Source organism: Pistacia vera, unplaced genomic scaffold (genome assembly GCF_008641045.1).
Source record: "Pistacia vera cultivar Batoury unplaced genomic scaffold, PisVer_v2 Contig95, whole genome shotgun sequence".
In the NCBI taxonomy this organism is placed as follows: Eukaryota; Viridiplantae; Streptophyta; class Magnoliopsida; order Sapindales; family Anacardiaceae; genus Pistacia; species Pistacia vera.
The window spans coordinates 353090-372070 of record NW_022196834.1 but is presented as its reverse complement, the minus strand read 5'-3'; the positions used below and the strand labels follow the sequence as shown (position 1 = coordinate 372070).

At 35.4% G+C, this 18981-nt stretch overlaps 3 protein-coding genes across 6 annotated transcripts; 1 reads left to right on the top strand and 2 right to left on the bottom strand.

Moving 5' to 3' along the window:
- Positions 1-747: 747 nt before the first annotated feature.
- Positions 748-6021, top strand: LOC116120898 (dof zinc finger protein DOF4.6). 4 transcript variants are annotated; one of them, XM_031406879.1, is made up of 4 exons: positions 748-968; positions 1393-2134; positions 5262-5358; positions 5621-6018. In XM_031406879.1, coding segments are annotated over exons 1-4 (864 nt in total). In that variant the 5' UTR covers positions 748-944; the 3' UTR covers positions 5622-6018. The 4 variants fall into 4 exon arrangements, with proteins under 4 accessions (XP_031262739.1, XP_031262737.1, XP_031262738.1 ...); XM_031406877.1 differs by having other exon boundaries at positions 5262-6021; XM_031406878.1 differs by lacking the exons at positions 5262-5358; positions 5621-6018 and adding an exon at positions 2494-2569 and having other exon boundaries at positions 753-968; positions 1393-2231.
- Positions 6022-7751: 1730 nt separating this feature from the next.
- Positions 7752-11018, bottom strand: LOC116120903 (ORM1-like protein 2). The gene is made up of 3 exons (XM_031406883.1): positions 10696-11018; positions 8932-9080; positions 7752-7934 (listed from the first exon to the last, which is right to left on the bottom strand). Exons 1-3 carry the CDS (start codon positions 10870-10872, stop codon positions 7796-7798), a joined length of 465 nt encoding a protein of 154 aa, XP_031262743.1. The 5' UTR covers positions 10873-11018; the 3' UTR covers positions 7752-7795.
- Positions 11019-11708: 690 nt separating this feature from the next.
- Positions 11709-13280, bottom strand: LOC116120892 (BTB/POZ domain-containing protein At3g05675-like). Its single transcript, XM_031406867.1, has one exon. It carries the CDS (start codon positions 13187-13189, stop codon positions 11891-11893), a length of 1299 nt encoding a protein of 432 aa, XP_031262727.1. The 5' UTR covers positions 13190-13280; the 3' UTR covers positions 11709-11890.
- Positions 13281-18981: the final 5701 nt, after the last annotated feature.

Here is an 18981-nt window from a genome sequence, read left to right as displayed (position 1 = left end):
GGAACCTACCCATTGATGACTGGTTCTGGGTAGGAACCGGAACCAAACCCAGGATATCCATCGGTTCTGATTCTAACCGATTTTTTTGAACACCCCTACTTTTACCTGTTCATATCACTCAAGAGAAACGAGTCAATTGCCACCACCAAGGGATAATTGATACCTACATTACACAAACCCACCAAGGAAGTTTCAAATTATTCTTAAATTCGGTTCGTAGAAAGAGGGTGTGCACGCTGACAATTAACCTAAATGTCAAACCATTAATAATGTGAGACTCAATGTTGGGTCATTATAATCCAAAACTCTTTTTCACAATCGACATTCATTACGGCTCATTCTTTCAAATATAACTTATCTTTAAAATCTGACTCATAAGAAAATGTATCTACTAAATTACCAAGTTATTTATGTTTCCATCTAATTTCAAAACGATAATTACCCGTCAACTATTTTTCCACTTATTGTTAAGATCAGTTAATGAAATCTGTTAATTCACGTTGATAATCATTGTAAAGACAAAAATATCCTTTACTCTCTGAATTCAACCCCGATTAATTATACATAGAACTTAATCTTTACTCTTTGAATCCAACCCCCATTAATTATACATGGAATTTAGTTTGAGAAGTAATTCAATTTGTAAGTAGATGACATATATTCTCAAAGAGAATAAAATGGCATATTACCTTATAATATTTTAATTATGAAGACAAAACCACTCAGCACTCTTTCTCTCTCTTTTTCGCTCTCAAATACACATACGCAGGACATAAACTTTCATAAAGCAAAGGTGAGAGAGATATACATAGAACGTCCACACACTAAAATCCATTTCACACATTCCTTTTCCTACTTTATTAACCAGTTTCAAGTTAAAGCCCTGATTTTTTTTTTTTTCTCTTGGAGATACCATTTCTTCTTCCTTCTTCTTCAGTTTCATCATGGATACTGCTCAGTGGCCACAGGTAGAGAAATCTAGCTATCACTTGCTGTGTTCATCAAGCTGTTTGCTTTTTCATAATCAGAAAAGTTTAATTGCGTATGGGGTTCTTTTCTTTTTTTTTTTAAAACTAATAAAGGATGATGGTGTGTTCATGGCTAGTGCAAGTCCCCACTCAATTGGATTTAGTTTTTATCAGTTCTCTTTTGCCTATGTGATAAAAGAAAAGGAGTTCTTTTTTTTTTCTCCTTTTATGTTGGGATGATATGAACTTGAAACGTGTAAAGCAGCTGCCCTTGTTTGGTTTTGTTTGTCTGTTATCATCTTTTTAATCTTCAGTGTTTATATTTTTATTTTCAGTGCTGATCTTCTTGTTTGATCTTCAAGTTATTGTTTCTTTATTCAGTTCTATCTCTTCTTTTCGTAATATTGTTTTTTCGCTTTTCCAGGAGATTGTGGTGAAACCAATAGAAGAGATAGTCACAAATACATGCCCAAAGCCAGCTCCTTTAGATAGGAAGACAAGGCCTCAAAAAGAAGCACCGCCTTTGAATTGTCCAAGGTGCAATTCTGCGAACACCAAGTTCTGTTACTATAACAACTACAGTCTCACACAGCCAAGGTATTTCTGCAAGACTTGTAGAAGATACTGGACTGAAGGTGGGTCTCTTAGAAATATTCCTGTTGGTGGTGGTTCAAGGAAGAACAAGAGATCATCATCTACGTCTTCCTCATCTTCATCTTCTTCTTCGTCTAAGAAGCTTCCTGATCTTGTTACACCACCAAGATTGTCCCAGTCTTCTACTCAAAACCCTAAGATCAATGAAGGACAAGATCTCAACTTAGCTTTCCCAGCTACTCAAGGTTTCAGAAGCATCTCTGAATTCGTTCAAGTTCCAAATATTGACAACAATAACAACAACAACAATAAGATCCAAATTCCTTCTTCTTCATCAACTACACCTCACCTTTCAGCTCTGGAGCTGCTCACTGGATTCTCTTCAAGAGGGTTGAATTCTTTCATGCCGGTCCAGGTTCCAGATCCAAGCGCTGTTTATACACCTGGGTTTGCTATGCAAGATTTTAAACCAACCCTAAATTTCTCTTTAGATGGACTTGGAGTAAATGGGTATGAGAGTCTCCCTGGTGTTCAACAGACTAGCACTGGAAGGCTGCTGTTTCCATTTGAAGATTTGAAACAAGTTTCTAGTTCAACTGATATTGAACAGAATAGGGAGCAAGGAGATTCTTCTGGCTATTGGACTGGAATGTTAGGGGGAGGATCATGGTAAAGAATATATGATGAAAAATAATTTGGGTCTTTTTCTTTTTCTTTTTCTTCTTTATTTTTTTTTTTTCTTTTGGGTTTATTTAACTTATATTAATTTGTTAAGGTGGGTGACTTGTTTGGATTTCTTCATTACTAACAGATAGGGTACATTACATGAGTTTCTTTCTCTCTTACTTTGCCTCTTTTTTTCTCCTTTAATCATCTTATTTACTCTTTGGTAATGGTGGGAATTTGAAGCTTAATTTTTGATTGGCTTCAGAATGGGTGGTGACAAGAGATACTGATCATCAGAAATGCTAGAAGATGATATCAAGCTTGTTATATAAATTAGCCCATATTCTTTTAGGGTAAATTACAAGTAGAAGAGGGCTTGCTTCATGCCCCTTTATTTCATGTATCCACAGAAAGAGAGAGGAAGGGCAAACCAGTGTTCTATGTGTCATTGTTGGCTTGGTACAAATTATAATTAAATGTATAATGTGCAAGTTTGTAAGGAGTTTTACGGGTGAAAAATGCTTTGTTTTAGTAAAATACTCACCAAAAATCTCAATAGGGTTCCAATAGTGGCATGAATTCTCTCCATTCCCTTCTTGGAAACAGGTTATGAGATCATTTTAAGGTCTCACAGAAGCACAGAGATTGATTCTTGAAGAAGATATTAATATATAAAGAAGCAAATTAAAGGTGGAGAACGAAGAAGAGCCAGGTAAGAAATCTGATACCTCCACATGACATTGTCATAAAGCAAGTGATAAAGTTAGAGTTTGTGTTTTAAACTCTTGAACCATTAAACCTACCTCAACCAAAAAGCTCACCTACTGGTTTCTAAATGAGAACAGTTTTGAAGAGTCTCTCTCTCTCTCTCTCTTTCTCACTCTCACAACAAGTCACAATGCTTCTTCAATTCATTTTCCACCACCCCCCATTGAGTGATGATTACTTCTATTCCATGCCCACCTCTTTCCTTTTTTCTAATTAAAAGATTGAGGTACATCTGACAAACCCTTGTTTTCTTTAGTCTTAAAATAGGGACCCCACAAACATTCCCCTCGGCAAGTGTGCTCAAGAATAATACAACCCACTAACTTGATCAATCCAGATCTAGAACCTTTTATTATTATTAATCTGTATAATATATTACTTCGTTTTTGTTCTTTGCTGTATGCCACTTAATCAACTGCCAATTTGCCTAAGTTTTAGATAGATAGATCCACAGACATATCATCTTCTCAATTATTAATTATATGTAATCATAAATGGGGTCTTTTGGTTTTGCCGTATTTAGACCTCACATCTCTCTCGATTGTTTTCACCATATGGGGCTGTGTTGGGAAACCTGAATGTCCAGTCGCCCGTTTAAAAAAACTTGGGTTCATCTTCCATTAGAAGATTAATTGTTCAACGTGGTCTGCTAGTTATAGAAAGGATAAATCAAAACGGAAGGAGGAAGATATGGCAAAAATACTTTTCATGGTTGTTGCCTGAATAGTTCATCTAAATTATGACTCTTATGAACCCACTTTGTGAGTTCTTTAACAGTGGCTGAGATTGAGAGTATCATACTTACACTTTTATATAGGAACAATGCTAGTCAAAGCCTACTTATTTTGCCTCAAATAAGCCCATATCTGGCATGGATATTCTAAAATCTATCCATAGATTAACCCCATTTGCCTTTTCAACCATGATTTTCTCTTGAGGTTTACTTAAAGATGTCTTCATTAAATTGTCAAATTTCAAAATTGCTTTTTCCATTGCCCTTATGGCTCCATAACTTGGACTTCATGAGGTTAAATTTATATACTAATGATTGAGGCTATGTTTTTCCACGTTTCAAGTAACGTGAAGTTGAAGACAAAAACACACATTATAGCCTTCATTCTCAAGTTACTCTCAATTTCCAGAGGCTCCATGGCACTTCAAATCACTAGGTAGGCTAATAGGAGGGAGCCAACCCGTTTTAGCTAAGCACTAGGCTGACTGAACGATCAAAATCATATAGGCAAAGCCTTGTTATTTACGGAACCCTGGAATCATTTCATTAGCCTATTCATAAACGACTTTTCTGCTTGCTACCTCTATCATTGTCCCATCTTCCTCGCAACAAACACATCCAGACCCGAAGATGGGAATTGCAGAACCGAAGATGGAAATTGCAAGATAAAGCTAGATCAATGCAAAATGTCATGAACGATCCAAGGTCCGTGAAAAAAAGCAGTGTAGATTCCAAATTTTTTTTTGGGGGGGGGAGGGGAGGATGGAAACTGAGCCAAGTTATGAGGGGAGGTATACGTATAAACTTGATAAATAAAAAATAATGTACCCTTTTCAGTGTCAACGTCTGTACAGGGGATATCACCATTTTAATTGGAATACAAAAATGATCAAAACCTAGTAACTAAATTGAAGAAACATGAAATTCTTTCTCAGCAGTTCAGTGATCAGCATTGATCCCAAATATACGGACCTTGTGCATGTTTGGAAACTTTGCAACTACCAGTACAAAGACGGCTAGGGTATTGAAGAAAAGCATCGGATTCTGATAGTCTGTTGTGTGTGAAGCTATCAAATACCTGAAAGATGTGAAACAGAAGAAGATAAGTTTTAATGGAGGTAAAAGAAAACTTTTCCCAAGAAACAAAATACTTTCAATCAGTTTTCACTAATTTGGATAGCTAAAGTCAAATCAAATGCAAGATATTCATGCATTAGACTGTGATCAGCCACACAAGGAAAGAAAAAGTCTTGAAACACTTCAGTTAATCAAGGTATATGGAAAAAAAATATATAAAAAGCCATTTTTTTTTTTTGGAAGAATTACTCCACTGTCTCGAGAAGGGAGAAAAAAGAAGAAACTCATGCTTAGAAAGCAAAGAACAGCCCTACGATAAAGATATATCAGCTTTTCTAATTACTGATGACATTGACATATCATTCTTTTTCTTTGAAACAGAAAAGAAAAGCCTTGTGGGAGAAGACTTTGTTTAATACAGACTAGCACTGGAAGGCTGCTGTTTCCATTTGAAGATTTGAAACAAGTTTCTAGTTCAACTGATATTGAGCAGAATAGGGAGCAAGGAGATTCTTCTGGCTATTGGACTGGAATGTTAGGGGGAGGATCATGGTAAAGAATATATGATGAAAAATAATTTGGGTCTTTTTCTTTTTCTTTTTCTTCTTTATTTTTTTTTTTTCTTTTGGGTTTATTTAACTTATATTAATTTGTTAAGGTGGGTGACTTGTTTGGATTTCTTCATTACTAACAGATAGGGTACATTACATGAGTTTCTTTCTCTCTTACTTTGCCTCTTTTTTTCTCCTTTAATCATCTTATTTACTCTTTGGTAATGGTGGGAATTTGAAGCTTAATTTTTGATTGGCTTCAGAATGGGTGGTGACAAGAGATACTGATCATCAGAAATGCTAGAAGATGATATCAAGCTTGTTATATAAATTAGCCCAGATTCTTTTAGGGTAAATTACAAGTAGAAGAGGGCTTGCTTCATGCCCCTTTATTTCATGTATCCACAGAAAGAGAGAGGAAGGGCAACCCAGTGTTCTATGTGTCATTGTTGGCTTGGTACAAATTATAATTAAATGTATAATGTGCAAGTTTGTAAGGAGTTTTACGGGTGAAAAATGCTTTGTTTTAGTAAAATACTCACCAAAAATCTCAATAGGGTTCCAATGGTAGCATGAATTCTCTCCATTCCCTTCTTGTAAACAGGTTATGAGATCATTTTAAGGTCTCACAGAAGCACAGAGATTGATTCTTGAAGAAGATATTAATATATAAAGAAGCAAATTAAAGGTGGAGAACGAAGAGAGCCAGGTAAGAAATCTGATACCTCCACATGACATTGTCATAAAGCAAGTGATAAAGTTAGAGTTTGTGTCTTAAACTCTTGAACCATTAAACCTACCTCAACCAAAAAGCTCACCTACTGGTTTCTAAATGAGAACAGTTTTGAAGAGTCTCTCTCTCTCTCTCTCTTTCTCACTCTCACAACAAGTCACAATGCTTCTTCAATTCATTTTCCACCACCCCCCATTGAGTGATGATTACTTCCATTCCATGCCCACCTCTTTCCTTTTTTCTAATTAAAAGATTGAGGTACATCTGACAAACCCTTGTTTTCTTTACTCTTAAAATAGGGACCCCACAAACATTCCCCTCGGCAAGTGTGCTCAAGAATAATACAACCCACTAACTTGATCAATCCAGATCTAGAACCTTTTATTATTATTAATCTGTATAATATATTACTTCGTTTTTGTTCTTTGCTGTATGCCACTTAATCAACTGCCAATTTGCCTAAGTTTTAGATAGATAGATCCACAGACATATCATCTTCTCAATTATTAATTATATGTAATCATAAATGGGGTCTTTTGGTTTTGCCATATTTAGACCTCACATCTCTCTCGATTGTTTTCACCATATGGGGCTGTGTTGGGAAACCTGAATGTCCAGTCGCCCGTTTAAAAAAACTTGGGTTCATCTTCCATTAGAAGATTAATTGTTCAACGTGGTCTGCTAGTTATAGAAAGGATAAATCAAAACGGAAGGAGGAAGATATGGCAAAAACACTTTTCATGGTTGTTGCCTGAATAGTTCATCTAAATTATGACTCTTATGAACCCACTTTGTGAGTTCTTTAACAGTGGCTGAGATTGAGAGTATCATACTTTCACTTTTATATAGGAACAATGCTAGTCAAAACCTACTTATTTTGCCTCAAATAAGCCCATATCTGGCATGGATATTCTAAAATCTATCCATAGATTAACCCCATTTGCCTTTTCAACCATGATTTTCTCTTTAGGTTTACTTAAAGATGTCTTCATTAAATTGTCAAATTTCAAAATTGCTTTTTCCATTGCCCTCATGACTCCATAACTTGGACTTGATGAGGTTAAATTTATATACTAATGATTGAGGCTATGTTTTTCCACGTTTCAAGTAACGTGAAGTTGAAGACAAAAGCACACATTATAGCCTTCATTCTCAAGTTACTCTCAATTTCCAGAGGCTCCATGGCACTTCAAATCACTAGGTAGGCTAATAGGAGGGAGCCAACCCGTTTTAGCTAAGCACCAGGCTGACTGAACGATCAAAATCATATAGGCAAAGCCTTGTTATTTACGGAACCCTGGAATCATTTCATTAGCCTATTCATAAACGACTTTTCTGCTTGCTACCTCTATCATTGTCCCATCTTCCTCGCAACAAACACATCCAGACCCGAAGATGGGAATTGCAGAACCGAAGATGGAAATTGCAAGATAAAGCTAGATCAATGCAAAATGTCATGAACGATCCAAGGTCCGTGAAAAAAAGCAGTGTAGATTCCAAATTTTTTTTTGGGGGGGGGAGGGGAGGATGGAAACTGAGCCAAGTTATGAGGGGAGGTATACGTATAAACTTGATAAATAAAAAATAATGTACCCTATTCAGTATCAATGTCTGTACAGGGGATATCACCATTTTAATTGGAATACAAAAATGAATCAAAACCTAGTAACTAAATTGAAGAAACATGAAATTCTTTCTCAGCAGTTCAGTGATCAGCATTGATCCCAAATATACGGACCTTGTGCATGTTTGGAAACTTTGCAACCACCAGTACAAAGACGGCTAGGGTATTGAAGAAAAGCATCGGATTCTGATAGTCTGTTGTGTGTGAAGCTATCAAATACCTGAAAGATGTGAAACAGAAGAAGATAAGTTTTAATGGAGGTAAAAGAAAACTTTTCCCAAGAAACAAAATACTTTCAATCAGTTTTCACTAATTTGGATAGCTAAAGTCAAATCAAATGCAAGATATTCATGCATTAGACTGTGATCAGCCACACAAGGAAAGAAAAAGTCTTGAAACACTTCAGTTAATCAAGGTATATGGAAAAAAAATATATAAAAAGCCATTTTTTTTTTTTGGAAGAATTACTCCACTGTCTCGAGAAGGGAGAAAAAAGAAGAAACTCATGCTTAGAAAGCAAAGAACAGCCCTACGATAAAGATATATCAGCTTTTCTAATTACTGATGACATTGACATATCATTCTTTTTCTTTGAAACAGAAAAGAAAAGCCTTGTGGGAGAAGACTTTGTTTAATTAGAGATTTAAGTCAAAACGATAGTGATACAAGGAATAATGACATTGAGATCTACAACTCATCAACCAAAAATCTAGAAACAGAGTTCAAATTCAATTCAACCACGCAAACCTCATTCTCCCCTTATGCCAAAAGTAACCTCCAATACCATTGGGATAAGTTTAACTGTTCCAATAATAAACAAGTCAAACTTGAAGGGCTGATGGAGGTTGGGAATAAAAATGCATGGCATGCCCTTCGGAGATCAGTGTAATTATCAGTGAGCTACAGTTTAGTGTGCAAGTCGGTAATATTCACAGAGATGCTTTTCCCAAATTCAGACGATAACCTCACTTCAACAAATAAAACTAAACAAATAATATGCACCTAAAGTTAAAATCATAAGCCTAAGTTTAAACATGTTATCCAATCATCTAGCAAAGATGTAAACTACCCTACAGTTTTCTGGTTCTAATTGTATATTTATTTTTAAAAAATGGCAATCCAATTACTAGACAATTTGAACAGAAAGTTCTGTTTCATGTTCTATATTGTTTGGGTATTGAAACAAAAGACCCACATAGTGAGAGCAAATTACTTACAGCACAACAGGTACAACAGTCAAAAACTTTCTGTTGCGAGTGAGTTGCTTGCCATTGTCTATCTGCTCCCACCATGTCAACCCATTGTAAATGCCCTGGTCATCAGCAAATGGTGTTCCTTTCTTCCAATGGAAAAAGTGATAAGTAACCTGAAGTAAGACGCAAAGACATTCACAATTATACAATGTCATGTATTTGGGGAAGAAAGGCTGTAAAAGAGCAAGAGACACTGCAATCACAAATTTGCTATCAATACTTTTAAGCGGACAAACAATTTCCACCCAACAAACGATTCTCTCACTCAAAATATAAGGTTCATCTTTTACTCCAAAACACACAAAACAGCTTTCGCATCCAACCAGCATAAACTAAAAGAACATGAGCTTCAAGATATAACTCAAGTCTGAGCTAACACAAGGTCTAATGAGAACCATGCAGAATATTGTTATATTAATTGATCTAGATGAATTCCCAATGGAAAATGTATAAAGAAATTCAAGCCATAACCAAAAGAAACATGGTCAAATGAACAGGCCAAAAAAAAAAAAAAAGACTAGAGGATAGAAATTTATACGATGTGAAAATCCTCAATGGGATGGGCATCTCGCATCATCCATACATCAATCTAATAAAATTTCTTTGTTTTAAAGCTAACCAATTATTTTGGTTATTGGGAAGAGGAAATAAATATATAGGGTGCGGTGGGATGCTATTGGACATACAAATAGTACATCTTTCCTACCCAAGACTTTCTCTCATACAGTTCAATATAACTAAATGATAGATATTATTGTACTGGATAATGCATTATTGGACTTACCTGCATCAATTATGGATGCAAGAAAAAACGGAAAAATATATAATTCAAGGAACACAGGGCAAAAAGAGATAGTAGCCAAATTGAATGTTGTTTCTTGTGATTCCACATTTGAGATGTTCATGTATTTAGGTACAATCACCTTTCTACTCAAACATAGCTATTGATTGTTACCAAACACCATATTCAAATTCGGTTCCCAATCAAGAAATAACTGGATGAGAACAACTAACAGAAAGCTAAAGTGCCATCCTCCAATTCTAAAGTAGCCCAAAATTTTGTCTAACAGCTATAATAAAACAGAGAAGAAACATAACTATAACAAAGAAAAACGTGGTTTAATGATATCTAAAAGGCCTACAAGTAACAAGAAAATGGTGATAATTCATTCAGAGTCTTCCACAAATCAATGAACACACGTAATTTTACTAGAGATTGAAGTCCTAAGCTAACCAGCAAAATTTGTTACATTTGATGGTCCAATAAAACTTCCACAAATATCTTAAACAAATGAACTAGATATTCCTCCCTGTTACAAATATCTTTTTCACAAATATATGATCGCGTACAAACTTAATCATTAGAAACATATTCATCTTAACACATACAAATTTCACAATAATGGCTTAATAATTCATCTACACACAAGCACCAAAGACAACAAGATGTGGGTCTGGGTAGTTTCCTCCTCTCTTAAAGAGTGATCACAAGGGTCAATCCCTTTCACCGTTTTAAGATAATCTAAATCTTACCAAAAAAAAAATAGCAGCAGAGCAATCTCTAATCCAGAACGTCACCTTCCTACTTCTAAATCAATACAAGTCAAAAGAAAAGATTTTGACAATTATATTAACAGAAAAAACGGATTTTTCGTGTATATATGAAGGAAAGAAACAGATCGAGAATAAAAAAAAGGGAATCAAATGAAAAAGAAAAAAGAATCTTACAAGAAAATGAGAGAGGTGAACGATGGTCCAAGCCATGCCAGGGGTACAATGAAAGAGAGAAAGAACAATGAGCCATGAGAAGAATAGAATCAAAATGTAAGTGCTCCAGACTCCTGGGTACGTGAACCACTCCGTGTTCCTATTCAGATCCGTCGTTGGCACTGCTCTCACGTACATTTCTCGATTCCACTTCTGCTTCTGCCTTCCCAGAGGAGACTTAATATATAAAGCTTCTTCTCAAATCCGACTTTTTCTTTTTCTTTTTTATTCTTTGTCGTAGCTAGTTGGTTGCCTTGCCTTGTGAACTCTGCAGATACCAGAAAACACACACACACACACACACACACACACACACACACACACACACACATATATATATATATATATATATATAGAGAGAGAAAGATGGATGAGCTGGCTGATTAAGTAGAGATAATTGGTTACTATTATTATAATTAAGATTAGTTATATGTTAACTACTTTTAATTACTGTCTTACCCCCATTATTTAAGCTAAGGTATCATTTCCTAAGTAATCCTAACTAATAAAATTAGGGGTAATGAGGACATTTCGACGTTTCACAATGGAGATATTTTATGAACACCATTAGGGAGAGTATTTTTTTTTATTTATTTATTTATTTATTTTAATCGGATGGTCCGACCGTTTACACATACCTCAACTAATTTTCGAGATCTATTGAACATCTTACAAATCTAATGGATCAGATAAGTTACAAATGTGATAGACGTCCACTTTGTAGGACTTATCTGGCCCATCAGGCTTGTAGGATGTTCAATATATCCTGAAGATTAGTTGAGGTACGCACAAACTGTCCGAACACCCTAATTAAACAAATAAATTACTCCCCTTAGGGGTGTTCATTACATAAAACTAGTTTTGAAGTATTATTATATATATTCTGAAATTTATCAAAATAATTTTGGGGATTTAATTGAATGTTAATTTATTTAATGAATATAAAAAGTGTGGGTATAATTGTTCTTGCTCAAGGGCTATTGTTAGCATATTCTCGATCAAAAATGGTGATTGATTCTTGTTCTGAATCATATTTGGAAGCATTATCTGTTCAATTTCTTGGACACTCCATTAAAATGGAAAAATCAAATAGAACTTTCAGGAATATAGACGATGGAATTTAATTTTACAACATGAATACAATAATAATAATACCTCAAAGGCTAAGGGTGGCATTGCCTACTCTATCCAACCCTCCTTCCAGCAATCTTCTCTTTGCTGACTTAGTTCTGTAACACCACACTTCAAAGGCCTCGCTCAAGTCTGGATACTTTACCTGCTCGGTTTTCAACCAGTCTGTTAGTATTTCAGCTTGATCATTTGATGGTAACGCCAGTACTAGCTGGACGATTGCTTCCTCTATGTTCCCACAGAGGTCTTCGTCCATCTTGTGAGGAAAATCTACCTCCTTGCTACTCTTCACTTCCAGAAGAGGCTTCATTTTTCTTATATAAGGTAGCCATGTCTTTAGCAATCTTACACGGGATGGCGCCGGGAGTATCACAGTTCCATAACCAACTGCATCCAAGACTTTTCCTGTCAATTCTATTACCTTTATTTTCAATGCCCACATGGAAGAATCAAGTTTCTTATCTTCAATAACCGCCAATATCTTATCAGAGATTTCAGTCCAATTTAAAACGAATTCGTTCATCAAATTCATCTTCAGAAGTATGTTAGACATCCATTCAATATCTGATAGACACAGCATTATTTTATCCTCTGCTGTCTCAGATGTGAGATCAGACTCCAAAAGCAAGGAAGACAATTCCTTTTCAAATGAAGAACAAACCTTGGAAAGACCCATTTTCACTACTGATTTTACTTCATCATCAGCAGTAACCAGTGGGGTGTCAGCATCTTCTGCTAGCATGTATTCAACTTGTTCTTGAGCAGATGTTTTAAGATTGGCATCAAATGGTGGACATGATCCACCAATGTTAGTGGCAAAGCGAACAGCGGAAACAAAAACATTCTTTGTAGCCTTTAGATCTACAGGTTGGATCCTGGCTAATATAGGCATGGCTATTGGTCCCAGCTTTGAAACTGTTTTTAGAATTTCTTCCTCTTCCTTGTCCTCCCAAGGAATGGCCTCCAGATACTGGACACAGCCCTTTGTGATCTCTTCACAACCGAAATCAATGGCTAGCTGAAGAATACCAATAGCAGATTTGACAGTGTCCAAAGAATCCAAAAGTGAGTCAACGGGGAGATACAGCAATCTTAAAAGTTTGACATGATAATCATAATTGAACTTTGAGCAGTGAATCTGAATGCATTTGCCAGAGTCCAGACAGGAGAGCTTATCAGCAAAGTATTTGCTCTTACTTATAAGAACGGTTGAGTGAGAGTAGAAACTTTCAGGTCTTCCTTCATTATTTCTCAATTGTACAATGATATCACTAGTACTCTGGTCACCAAGTTTACAGGGTTTGACCACTCCAATAATGTCCATACGAGGAGAATGGAAAGAAAAAATTCATGCTTTATGCAACTCAGAGAACAGAAGTCCAATTTGAGGTGTACCTGAAAAGAATGAGAACCAAATTTATCATTTATCAAATGTTTGTAGAGTATGAATGGAGAAAATGTGAAACAAAACACTCAAGCCACTCCCACAACCATATCTTCAAGGAAGATATAATAAACAATAGAAATTAGTTTGTAACATCTTCCTCAATAATGCATAATTCCCAATGGTTGATAAGATATAAAGATCAACTGTAAGCCATCTCAAGTTTGTTCACACTGCATTGAACGCCATTCAGAATAGATAACAACTTCACCACATCAACACATTAAATTCATTCAATTTAAAATGTAACCAATGGAAATAAGAATATCTTCAATTCCTCTAAGTGGGTCACGTATTGGTATGCCTTCATCCAATTATGCTGCTAAGTTTAATCATCTCCCATCCGCAAAGGCAGAGATATGACATTTGTAAGTTCTGAGGCATTACTCAATAAAAAAATTTACACACTTGCAGAGGAAAACCAATGGTTCACGAATCCAATCATCTTTCACAACAAATTAAAATGAAATAGGAAGACATTTTAGAGTTACTAAATTATCTTTAAAATCTTTGTTCTGTTTTCCCCCTGTAAATTTCATGACAAAACACTTCAACTTAGGTCCTAATAAATCTAATTCCTGGAGAAAAAGTAATTACTCTAAGTCATCTTGTTTTGATATTCCCTAAAATGTTTTTAGCGGAATTCTACTTTCACGAAGGCAAAGAACATAGCAACTCTCTTGCAGGTTCTCATTTATACCTCAATTTAAACAAACCAACACTCATATCTACACATCTTAAGCTAATTTTTCATTCATTTGCTCAAACATAAACTGAACAGAAGAGTTTCTTGATTGATAAATCTCAAGTGACAATTATATTGTATAAAGAAATGCCCATCCAAATAAGAAGCTAGAAAGGACAAACTGGAATCAGATTAAATGGGAATTCGGATTCAACAGTTGATAATTAACAAAATTCCCACAAATCCAATAATCTGAGCTGAGAATAACAACAATTATGAAAGACTCACCTTTAAAACAGAACAGACTTGAATCTAACCGTAGAGAAGAAAAGAGCCGGTCACACGCTGATGTTAAAATGTGAAGCCGAAGCCAGCCAGCCCTTCACTAGGATTTGGATAGTCCTTTCGAGTTCACTTCCAGGTTGTGAGAAGTGACAGACAGACGTTTCAGAATCTAATTGTGTAATTACATTATTAACCTCCAGCTTCTAGTTGAATAATAAAGGCTATTATTGGATTTCAATTATTTGTATACCCACTTGACAAGTTGCAATTAAAAAATCGACCCACTTGCACAAGTTGCTCTTACTAGTAATTATCCAAGCACTAAATTCCATATGGTATAGTTTATTTCAAGCCCAGCCCATTTGATATCTTTACTAGGCCCGTGAGTTAATGGGTCGGATCGAAGCCCATTGTAAAATTCGTGGGCCACAAGTACAGACATTCTTAAAAAAAATCAGAGTGATTACGTCTAGTTACCATCATCATACCAGACACAGTCATCATAGCACCAAACATAATGAATGACGTGGCAGAAGGACAGGAACAGGGACCACATCGTTTCTGGGGTCCCCACAACAGTGAGCCCCTCACCAGTGGAAAAGCATCTGAACCGTCCGGCTATTTGCCCCCTTCATCACCGACAATTGGCCCTCAAAATAACCGCCGTCTGATTGACCCGTCAATCAAAATCGAACTTCAACATCGATCCACGTGTCATTTCTGAAAGAAAGAAAGAACGATTCTTGAATCTCGTGCTCCAAGTAAAAAACTTAATTAATGGTCCACAGATTACTTGGCTGATTTGTACCGCAACACAGAGAACGTAATCCTCTACACCAGCACCCACGTACACCTTATAATCAAAATCAAATCGCAGGGTAAATTTTAAAGGATCATGGACTAAGATTAAAATTAAAATAGGAGTGAGTGTAGAGGATCAAAAAAAAAAAAAAAAAAAAAAAAGGATTGAACCGACAAGAGCTGTAACACAGAGTTTAGACATTCTCTGGTGTGAAAGTGTAGGGGTTTTGTTTTGTTCCGGAGGATGGGGGCCACGTGAGCATGGGGACCTACGATACAAAGTGTGGGCCTGAATGCAGAGTAGGAGACCACCCTCAATACAGCAATATTCATGATTGGTTCATTAGTGGCTGATAGCTGCTTTAAACTCTTTCACTTTTGCTAATAAATGCAGAGAGAGTTTAACTTGTCTACATCCTGTTACTGTGAGCTCTACCTCGACTCTTCTCATCTCTAGCCGATCGATCATGACCACCATCACCAGTATTTCCTCATTGATGTGCTCTTCGACAGTGTTCAATATGTTATTATATTTGCATGAAAGAAAGTTGAGATAAAAGTAAGAACTAATTAGNCCAAGTAAAAAACTTAATTAATGGTCCACAGATTACTTGGCTGATTTGTACCGCAACACAGAGAACGTAATCCTCTACACCAGCACCCACGTACACCTTATAATCAAAATCAAATCGCAGGGTAAATTTTAAAGGATCATGGACTAAGATTAAAATTAAAATAGGAGTGAATGTAGAGGATCAAAAAAAAAAAAAAAAAAAAAAAAGGATTGAACCGACAAGAGCTGTAACACAGAGGTTAGACATTCTCTGGTGTGAAAGTGTAGGGGTTTTGTTTTGTTCCGGAGGATGGGGGCCACGTGAGCATGGGGACCTACGATACAAAGTGTGGGCCTGAATGCAGAGTAGGAGACCACCATCAATACAGCAATATTCATGATTGGTTCATTAGTGGCTGATAGCTGCTTTAAACTCTTTCACTTTTGCTAATAAATGCAGAGAGAGTTTAACTTGTCTACATCCTGTTACTGTGAGCTCTACCTCGACTCTTCTCATCTCTAGCCGATCGATCATGACCACCATCACCAGTATTTCCTCATTGATGTGCTCTTCGACAGTGTTCAATGTTATTATATTTGCATGAAAGAAAGTTGAGATAAAAGTAAGAACTAATTAGTATAGCTTTTAGAATTTGCTGTTATAGTGATATCCAGTTGTTTTGGCTGGGTGTTAAGTAAATAAGTAATCATATTGCAGGCTTCCAACCGTAAACAAAAACATTCCTGCGATTTATGGTCACTTCAATGGTAGCTGGTTGGCTAGAAAATTTAAATAATTAATCATGGATTAATTGATTACACATTGGTTAATTACATTTGTATTATTCAACTACTGATTCTCAGCAACTTTAAAGATACAGAAAAAGCGTAGACATCAATGGTCGCTGTAGATCACAATCTCACACTCAGAATGTGTATTTTTGTGATGTGTGAGAGATGATGAGTATTAATAATTGTTGCACTTTGGTAAACAGTTGAAAGGTTATATATGTGGTAGCAAAATTTGGGTTGTCAGCTTTCGCTTCCAATAAAAGAGAGTGATTCCCTGGAAGCTTTATTAATTTATTTGGAGAAAATTCCAAAGAAACACAACACCAGCTCTCCATAGTGACAAAACTTTATTTCCTTTTCTCGGGGCAAATGATACAGATAATGCATTTCATCTACAGTCTCATTACTTGTGGTCTCTACGATGAGTGAAGACGAAGAAAACTTAAAAAAAAGAAACTAATATCTAAAAAATTAACACAAAGAAACCCAGTCGGGAAAGTTTGAAACCAAAGCTTTGCATGCAGTACTTTTAAAATGCTGCTTTTTTATGGCCATCAAAAAATGTCAAAGAGATTACGCTCCAGGAGAATCTAATGATCTTAAACGAAGGGTTTATGAATCATTCTTGTTGAAGGGTATCCAGTATGAGGAGCTTACTGATATAATTATTCAGAATGATAGCTACATATGATCAATTTTTTTTTTTTTTTTCACGTACTTTTCTTCGAGTCAACATCCTTTCACATTGTATAAGGCATCAACTTTCATTTTAATCTAACTTTTAATTAAAGGAAGATAGATTTTGGTTATAGATGTTGCAAAGATTGTTTAATTATTAAACCAAAGTTACATAATGTGAAGTCTACGTTAGTTTAATGTATTATATCTTTTACTAAGTNCTTTTTTATGGCCATCAAAAAATGTCAAAGAGATTACGCTCCAGGAGAATCTAATGATCTTAAACGAAGGGTTTATGAATCATTCTTGTTGAAGGGTATCCAGTATGAGGAGCTTACTGATATAATTATTCAGAATGATAGCTACATATGATCAATTTTTTTTTTTTTTTTTTCACGTACTTTTCTTCGAGTCAACATCCTTTCACATTGTATAAGGCATCAACTTTCATTTTAATCTAACTTTTAATTAAAGGAAGATAGATTTTGGTTATAGATGTTGCAAAGATTGTTTAATTATTAAACCAAAGTTACATAATGTGAAGTCTACGTTAGTTTAATGTATTATATCTTTTACTAAGTGGAGAAAAGGTTGTCAACAATTACTGATTAATATATAGTTCTTTTCATTATGGTAAAAGCAGACTTGAAATCTCTTTTCTGCAAGTCAAAACTTACAAAGTAGATCAATGCAATATCATGTGCTACTGTAAGTTGAAAGGGAGAACATTACATAATAACTCACAAGAACATTCATAATTTCTGTCCCATATTCTTAAATTGGTCCCCTTGGCCTATTTTGTTTTTTTTTATAAGGCAAAGCATGGTTTTTCCCTTAGGTAGAAGAATATATATATATATGTATGTATGTAAAGATTATATACGTCAAATTGATACTATATATTATAATATTGTCTTAAGCAAAATCTTAGTTGCTCATTCAGTCATCTTCTGTAGGTCCTCTTACTTGATCGACTTGTCCCCAATTCAACAGCTAATACTTATAAATTTTTTTTTAAAAAAATTTCAAATAGAAAAGATCATAAAGACATTAATGAACAATAAATCTTACTCTAAGAATTAATTCCTCTCTTTTAACAGCAAAAAGAATTAAGGGGAAAAAAAAAAATTTGCAAACAGAAGCTTTTTAATGCGGTTGACTTCCTTCTCAAACGGCTATGATGAAGCGTGTGTTGTTTCCAGGAGACAAAATCATAATCTTTACTAGAGAAAAAAATGAAGGTTTGTGATGCTGCTAAGTATAATGGTGAGAAACTTTGCGTCTACAATTCAGTTGTGGGACTGCCTTTAATTTCTCCTCCCCATTTGTATATGTGACACAACCACCCACCCACTCACTGAAAATGGCCTCTGCTTAGGCATTTAAAACCAAACCTTATTATTACCAATGCTAACTAACGAATCAACAGGAAAAATGAATATGTTTATTAAAACAGGATTAAGGATTATTATTAGTCGATGGTCAATCATTTATGAGGCATAAGTATGGTCTGTTTTTAGCAAATGAATCACAAAACAACAAAACAAAGTGGGTCTGGGTATGATGAGATTAGGGTTTCAAAAGGAGGATTAGGGGGCTAAATTGGATTGGAGTATGCATGTCATATTGACTTGGAAATGAATTTAAGTACCAAAAGAAGCAAGAGAGAGAGTAAATAAGGTAAGATTAATGGCTTGGTGTTAGAGGGTTTAGTCAAGATTCTCAGACTAGGTGTGAGATTTCGGAATATATGGGGACCCATATATCTCATGCAGATGCAGTAGTGCCAAACATTCCTTTCATTCTATTATGAAGAATAATGCATGTCCCCTAAGCTTTTAGATTTTGGGACCTTGGATACCCTACACTACCATATTT